General features: G+C 43.3%; 1 protein-coding gene across 1 annotated transcript; it reads right to left on the minus strand.

Moving 5' to 3' along the window:
- Positions 1-1,259: 1,259 nt before the first annotated feature.
- On the minus strand, positions 1,260-7,813 carry LOC124260780 (receptor-type tyrosine-protein phosphatase S-like). The gene is made up of 8 exons (XM_046695099.1): positions 7,186-7,813; positions 6,896-6,923; positions 6,084-6,211; positions 4,905-5,105; positions 4,308-4,436; positions 3,131-3,328; positions 2,566-2,658; positions 1,260-1,886 (listed from the first exon to the last, which is right to left on the minus strand). The coding sequence occupies exons 1-8, from the start codon at positions 7,811-7,813 to the stop codon at positions 1,600-1,602; spliced, it is 1,692 nt and encodes a 563-aa protein (XP_046551055.1). The 3' UTR covers positions 1,260-1,599.
- Between the last annotated feature and the right edge of the window lie 82 nt (positions 7,814-7,895).

The raw sequence follows: 7,895 nt of genomic DNA on the forward strand, positions 1-7,895 counted from the left end.
CTCGGCATTCTCCGGCTCCCGTCCGGCTCCATTACAAAATGGCTGCACCGGATGTAAACAAACCTAGGGTCCGTCGTCTGCTTCATGGTTATCTTAACATAGCATTGACTACCAGTACCATGCAACTATATCAATCATATTTTAGTATGTTTCCCCACTTGATGTGAAAGTGAAGTCACAATTTATTCAATAATAATATAATGTATTATATTATATGGCCAATAATATACCTGCAAATTGTAGTAATATAAATCATGTAATATCCGTTATTACATATTATCAATTTATTTACTACAATTAGGTGTTTATTCTGGGTAGCCCCAAGTGGTGTACCTACTGGGTGTATTGACGTTCTGTTGGAGCTAGCCTCATATTGACTAGTATGATCATCCAACAGGCAGTCATACCCCATTTCCCTTAGCCACATGTGTCGTACAGGCCAGGTGTCCTGTCGTGGCTATTGTGTATATCAATCAACCGGTTTTCTGTATCATATATTCCAAATGTGTTGGGTATAAATATTGCCCCACTTTGTGTATATATATGTATTTTATACTTCCCATTGGCCCTTAAAGTTAATGTGACTTTCACCTCACCTCAGGTGGGGTCCCTATGTAAATCCTCTGATAGGAGGGTGTGACGATTCTTTGGGTTATGTAATTAAAGGTATTTATGTAAATACTCTTTGGGATTGTGTGCGCATATATGCACATATACTTTTGTACCAATATTGTATTTATTTGTCCTTTAATAATATTGTTGCCCCTATTAAGTATTGTCGTCACATCCTACATATCAGTCGGATTATTATTTATTTTCATTATTGTATCTGTACAATGGCTCTTTCTGCCTGCACTGTCGAGGTGACAACAAGCCAGCTTGTTTTTTAGGTTTCACCTGGACTGTGCAGTCGGAACTTGCACCTCTGTAAACCAAGACCCTTTTATTTCAATACATATTATTACTGTCTTTTTGTGTTGTGTCATCTTTGACTGGAGCACTTCGCGCAATAGACACACTTGCCCATCCCTTTTACCGTGAGACGTAATTGTTACGCAACCACCGCAATTACCCAAGTCTTACATATCCATCTGAGAAAGGTTGTCGCTGCAATGTCGCCTGAGCCGAGAACAGGGGGACCAGATGGCGAGAGGTCTCCCTTAGAATGACAGCTGCCATGGAGATATGGCAGCCCAGTAGGTTGTTTCTTCAGAAACGTTTATTTACCGGACACTTTCATAAATATCAACAATTCTGAATTACAGGATGTTTGTTTATTATGTTCGAACAGTTACACATTTATGTACATTAAATGTTACGCTTGTAAAAACATAATTCATTTTACATTCTAATTCTCTCTAAATCTTAGTTCTGACTTCTAAAATCATGACGATTTCTAAAACTACCCATATACACACTTGCAGCATTCGGTCATGGGAATGTCTTTTCATGGAAGTGAAATTCCTTAATCCATCAACCTTTTCTAACCACTCTTGACTAGAAATTCATGACAATTTCTAGCCCAATCCCCAGCTATATACACATATATCATATATCGCTTGAGAATGTCTTTCCAAGGAAGTTATTTCCCTTGAACCGTCAGCCTGTTCGAACGGATACTCTGGGAGACCATGGCCCCACCCCCGCCCTAGTCCTGGCAGCGATCTGGAATACGTATTCTGTTCTGGGCTCCACGTTCTGTAGGACCAAGCCTGGGTTGCCTACCCGGAAGGTCTGGTCCGAGGAGGGGCTGTCGGCCAGGTACACCGTCACCACGTACTCAGCCAGCCGGCCGTTGAGGAGAGCGCGGCTGGGGGGGTCCCAGGACAGCTTTATGGCAGTAGCGTTAGCCGAACCCTCCACGTTCTGGGGGGCGCCCACCGGAACTGAAACATTCATGATTGTATGTACATACATACTATTGTATATATCAGAGGTTGTGGAGGGCATGGGAGGCACTGTGGTTATGAGACTGAAAATATGAGTGGTGTCCCCTCCCCGAGCATGGATCCGCTGGTCATTGTTTCTACATACCGGCAGTGTTTCTTCGTATTTTCAAACCATACGTGAGTTTGCTGTTTTCAGATCAACGAAAGTTTTCTGTATGGAAATGTCATCCTAGGCTAGAAATGAAGTTGGTAAAATATTAAAGTTATATCATTCATAAGGCCTCAGTTTTGTACCGGTGGGTCTCACTTCAGATCACACCTAGAAGACTCACCCTAAGATCCAAGCTTGTGGGCTGCCTGTGATGTTTCACAATAGGTCTAACCTGAAAATCTCACCTTGGGGTCTCACTTGAGATCTAACGTTAAGGGTATACTTGGAGTGAGGTCTTTACTTTAATATCCAATTTGATGTTCTCTCTTAAGATCTCACCATGTTTTTGGATCCTTTAAGGTTTCACTGTGACCTTACTTTGAGGTCTTCTAAAAGGTATTGATTTAAGTTCTCGCCTTTAGATTCACTTACGGTATCGATTTTACGGTATCGATTTTGAGATATTGCACCAGACGTCGTGCACCGTCGAGGACCTAACATAGAAATATAATCACGTGATATTACCTCCTTCAGGAATGTCAAGCGCTGCTCTGATTGGCTCGCTCATTCCAGCAGGGTTAATAGCTCTGACTTCAAACTCGTAGCGCAAGCCTCGATCTGAAAGAGACCACATAGAGTTCACTCGACTTGTATAGGTGCCCTGATTGTCATTCTTGCATCGAAATTTACAAAGGCCAAATTGTTGTCTGCAGTTACGTGTAATGATAGCTCGTCCTGTATCAGTTTGTTAAGCAGGTGCTTCCCATGGCAGGCGAGGCCTAGAAAAGAGAGCTATATAGAGAAAGGTCCGCTGATGATTGGTATATCCGGACTATAATCCCTGATCTGCAAAGGTCTGAGCGAAGACACAAATCTCGTCACTTATACACATGTACATGTTATCTTAATGAATTCTGGTCACTGTGCCATGGTTCCATGTACACGTTTGGATGCGTTTATTTAACGTAACAACGATCAAAATAATTGTATTTTGATATTATAATTTGGAGAATGCACCTCTATCCTTTTGTTTGTTTGCTAGTTATTTCTGCACTACTCTGCTACAGCTGAGTAGATGGTTCACACTCACACAAGGCCTCGGTCTCGAACACAAGCTGGTTTGCTGACAGTAGCCTCTTATATGTGTCCCCTGCGTCAGTGGACCACGCAACCTCGTAGCCGGTGATGTCGCCGTTAGGCTGTTGGGGTGCCATCCAGACGAGGCGGACGCGGTAGGGGGAGCGGGATACTGGGTTCACCGCCAGACGCTGGGGGCTGGACGGAACTGCTGCGAAAAAACATCAACAGATATGTCAATCTGGAAACTGCATACAAAGTTTAATGTGTATTGTATTCATGCAAACGTGTTGGACGTACTAGACTAGAGGACACATCTTTGTATGAAGATCTGAAACACGCCATGCCACGTATCGGCATCACACGTCATATAAAAACGATCTTAACCTAACAGGCTTCTTAACTCTTTGTTCACTAGCATTAAGAGCAAAATAATAAATTTCTTTATCTCAAATTTGAATACAAAAAGCGTTGCCAAATAATATATATGACTAGTCGAATGTGGGTGATATGTCAACTTGGAAGAGCGACCTGTTTGAAATGTGTATCCGACGTATAATGTACACGAGTTGAGGAAGTTGGATACCGATGTACCATGCCCAGGTTTCTGTGTATAATGTATACGCAACCCGTGAAGGTCCGGGTTAGAATATTGATCTTCAGTAACCCATGCTTGTCGTAAGAGGTGACTAACGGGATCGGGTGGTCAGGCTTGCTGACTCACATGTCATCGGTTCCCAAACAGATTGGTTGATCACTGGACATGATCATCGGTTCCCAATTGCGCAGATCGATGCTCATACTGTTGATCAGTGGATTGTGAGTATAGTTTAACGGTCCAGACACGGCGATTATTGTGAGACAGACCGCCTGAGATGTTGTGAGATATAGCTGGACTATTGCTGAGATTGCGGCGTTGAATGATATGCAAATAAAGTAAAACAACTGTTGCTTTGCACTGCCATTTAACTCACTATTTAATGTATACGAGTGTAATAGACAGAAATGTATACAACATGTACAATGCATACGAGTTGAGCTGGGTGTAATGCAATCAGGTATTGTTAAAGGAGATGGATACCGATTCACCATACCCAGGTTTCTTGTGTATTAACGGGATGTACACTGACGTGCATAATGCATTGTGCAATGCATACGAGTTAAAGAAGTTGGATACTTATTTACCATACCTACGTTTCTGGAATCTCCCCCTCTGGCTCCGATGCCAGGGGCTAGTCCTGTGATGACCCGCACACAGGTGCCCCCTGAGGAGACACTGCTTGTCCTGAGAGAACTGCACGGAGGGACCAGCTGCTCACCTGGGGGTAAACAACATAACGTACAACCCTGCACCTCTGCGTTGTACAGTTCACGCCATTGATTATTCGCTGATTCTTCCACTGCCCATGGGGATACAAGTTGTGGCTGAAAGATTCATAGCCCCATTATGAATGAATCCCATACCACAGAAATCGTTCGTTCTGACGCCTACTAACAAATGGGTTACCCCTGACAACATTTATCCTAATACACTCCAAAGAATATGTTGGTTCTGATGAGATAGTTCCTGATGCCTACACACAAGTTGGTTGGCTCTGATGAGATGGTCCGATACCTACCAACCAGTGAATTGGTTCTGACCAGATGGTCCAAATACCTACCAACGAGCGGATTGGCTCAACGAGATGTTTCCCGAACCCCACCAACCATCGGATTGGCTCTGAGGAGACGTCCCAATACCTACCAAAGAATGTTTTGGCTCTGACAAGATAGGTCCCGATACCTACCAACAAGTGGGTTGGCTCTGATAAGAGCCATCTCATCCCTGCACTGTGAGTCCATGGAGTAGCAGTCCTCCCTGCAGACATCCCGAGGGGTGGGGACGTTGCCGACCGCTGTACATGGGGGGAAGGCTGTGTAGCACACCGTCTGCAAGGCCAGGTTGGCACATCTTTGGCTCAGACGGTTACCAATGTATGTCACTGCAGCTGGAACCAAAAGTACACATAGGGCTAATGATACAACTAATTAACTATCGCTAAATACCTCCAGGAGGGTTATCTGGAAATAGTGTCTGACGTTAAACCTACTTCTGGCGATACACCCTACGGACAGCTTAGGTGGAATATGCTACAGGTTGTAGGGAATACAACTGGAATGCTGATCGACTGACTGAGGTTATAACATCAAGCGCTTTGAACAAACATCGTATGTAATGTTATGTGCTTGGAACATAGAGATGTTGCCAGGCGCTTGGAGCAAAAGTATTGTCAGGCGCTTCGAACGGACAAATACATTATAACACATGTCATATTTGTGATTACACATTCTCAGTACAAATTCAGATTCGAGTACTTTTGTCGGTTGGGTCCCACCCGGGATTTGAACCTAAACCCTAAAGGTCACGCAGCTAATCGCCAGTACACACAGTAAGCGATCTAACCCACTCAGCCACCGCGGCTTCCGTAAAGTGGTTTCCGGGCAACTCGGTTCCCACCGCCGAAGCTATGAATACAAACCGTTAACCTTTTAGAAAGTGGTCACATGTAACAAAAGTTTTATCTGGCATAAAACTTCACAGAATGGTCTTCAGTAACCCATGTTCGAGGCGACTAGCAGGGTCGGGTTGTCAGTCTTGCTGACTTGGTTAACACATGTCATCGTATAACAATCGATCGATGCTCATGATGTTCTTCACTGGATTGTCCAGTCCGGACTCGATCATTTACAGGCCGCCGCCATATAGCTGGAATATTGCTGAGTGCATAGGTAAACAACAAACAAACAAACAGATTCTAGAATCGTAGTTGGCCTTACAAGTTTAAAGACATCCATAATTCTCGCCTTTACGTCTATCACTTTTAAATGCCACTTTATGTTTATAATTTAGGAACCGTGCTTTCTGAAAAATAGGTGTATGTCAGAGACCAAGATCCAAATCTGCTGGAACCCATGCCATATCTGACCTTTGACCCTGTCTTCCTTCGTTGACTGCTCGAACCTGGATTTGACGAAGACGCTCTTATTACGCAAAAACCGTGAGCAGATGGTACCCAGATATATTTGGCAGAAGCCCGTGGACTGTGGCTGTTCTCTGAAAGAAGAAGAACACGGGACATAACTACGTATGTTCTTGTTCACTCGGTTTGACTGGTGTCGGCACGGTTTGACTGGTCTCGGCACGGCACGCCTGTGCGTTCTCAGACAACATTTGTTCGAACGAAGTCATAGTTGTTGGGCTAAATATTCAGTATAAAGGTTTTTGTTTTGTTATTTCTCCACATAAATAACATAAATAATCTAATCATGTGTTTATCCGAACAAGTTCTGGGATCAACAGACTTCCGAAACATGTCTTACAAAGTGAGGGGGGAAATTGATATACTCATTCTACTTTTTATGTGATTGAAACTGAAACAACTGCTGGCAAATTTGATTATGTCTATTTAACCATCAATCACACCTTTAGCAATCTGTGAGTCTTATATCTGTTGTGCCTACCCTAATATTGTTGGAATATTGCTAAAATGGAATGAAAATCAAACATAATACAAAATCAACTGAGATGCATAGATTCCTATCTGTTTATGTCAATGTTTCCTATCTGTTTATGTCAATGTTTCCTATCTGTTTATGTCGATGTTTCCTGCCTGTTTATGTCAATGTTTCCTGTCTGTTTATGTCAATGTTTATCTGTATATGTCAATGTTTCCTATCTGTGTATGTCAATGTTTGACACGTTTACATCGACGTCATGATCAATTTGGGAAACATTTACCTTTCTTCTGTCCTGCCACGAACTACATCTGGAAAAAGATGGTAGAACATATATTAGGAAATGACTTGAAGAGAGAGCAAGTACCCTAGATATAATATAATAAGTACAATAAAGAGTAATCATACTGTATTGGGTAAACATACCTGGTACAATTACACCTCGTGCGAATAGGATACACAAATTACCATATCACGAGGATCATGTGTTTGTGCATTAACCTGAAAATATGAAATACAATAAACTAACTATAAACAAACTTCCCTATGTCTAAGACACAAATTTAAACTCACTCTCTGTTGTCTCCGTTGTCATAGCTTCGCTTTGAAGTCCTTCGCCAGCTGGACCAAATCCTGACACCCTGATACGGTACTTCCGGTTCCTTTCCAAACCATTTATTGTCAACTGTTGACCTGATGGAAGGGCGTTGGTCTCAAATTTAAACTCCGACTTCCACTTTCCTTTATTTAACACTTCCACATACAGGTAGTAGCCGTGAATGTTGCCGGCGTTAGACCCAATGTCCGCTCGGGAAGGTCGCCACTTGACCGAAACGGAAGTGACGTTGATGGCGCTGACTTCATCCAATGCTGGAGGACTTGGAAGAGACACTGATCCCGATTGTTTCTGATTGACCATGTTCTCGTCGATCCTCGGTGTCTCCACCACTAACTGATCGCTCTTTAACCCTTCACCATTCTCAGAATATGCGCTGACAGTAACTCGATACCTGGACTTTGGTTTTAGAGAACTTATTATAAACAGCTGTCCCTCTGGAGGTATGTTGGTTTGGTAACGGGACTCTGGCACCCAGCTTGAGCCAGTCGAGCGCTCAATGTACACGTAATACCCTTTGATCTCCCCTTCTGGCATCACCTCATCTGGGGGCCACCATGTGACCAGGATAGACGTGGCATTCATAGCCGTCACGTCTTCTAGGTATGGAGCCCGGGAAGGAAGTCAGGGATGGGCGTGGTCACTACCTCCCCTGTAGTGGACCCTG

This window comes from Haliotis rubra, unplaced genomic scaffold (genome assembly GCF_003918875.1).
Source record: "Haliotis rubra isolate DU_JTF1 unplaced genomic scaffold, ASM391887v1 Scf775, whole genome shotgun sequence".
NCBI classification, from domain to species: domain Eukaryota; kingdom Metazoa; phylum Mollusca; class Gastropoda; order Lepetellida; family Haliotidae; genus Haliotis; species Haliotis rubra.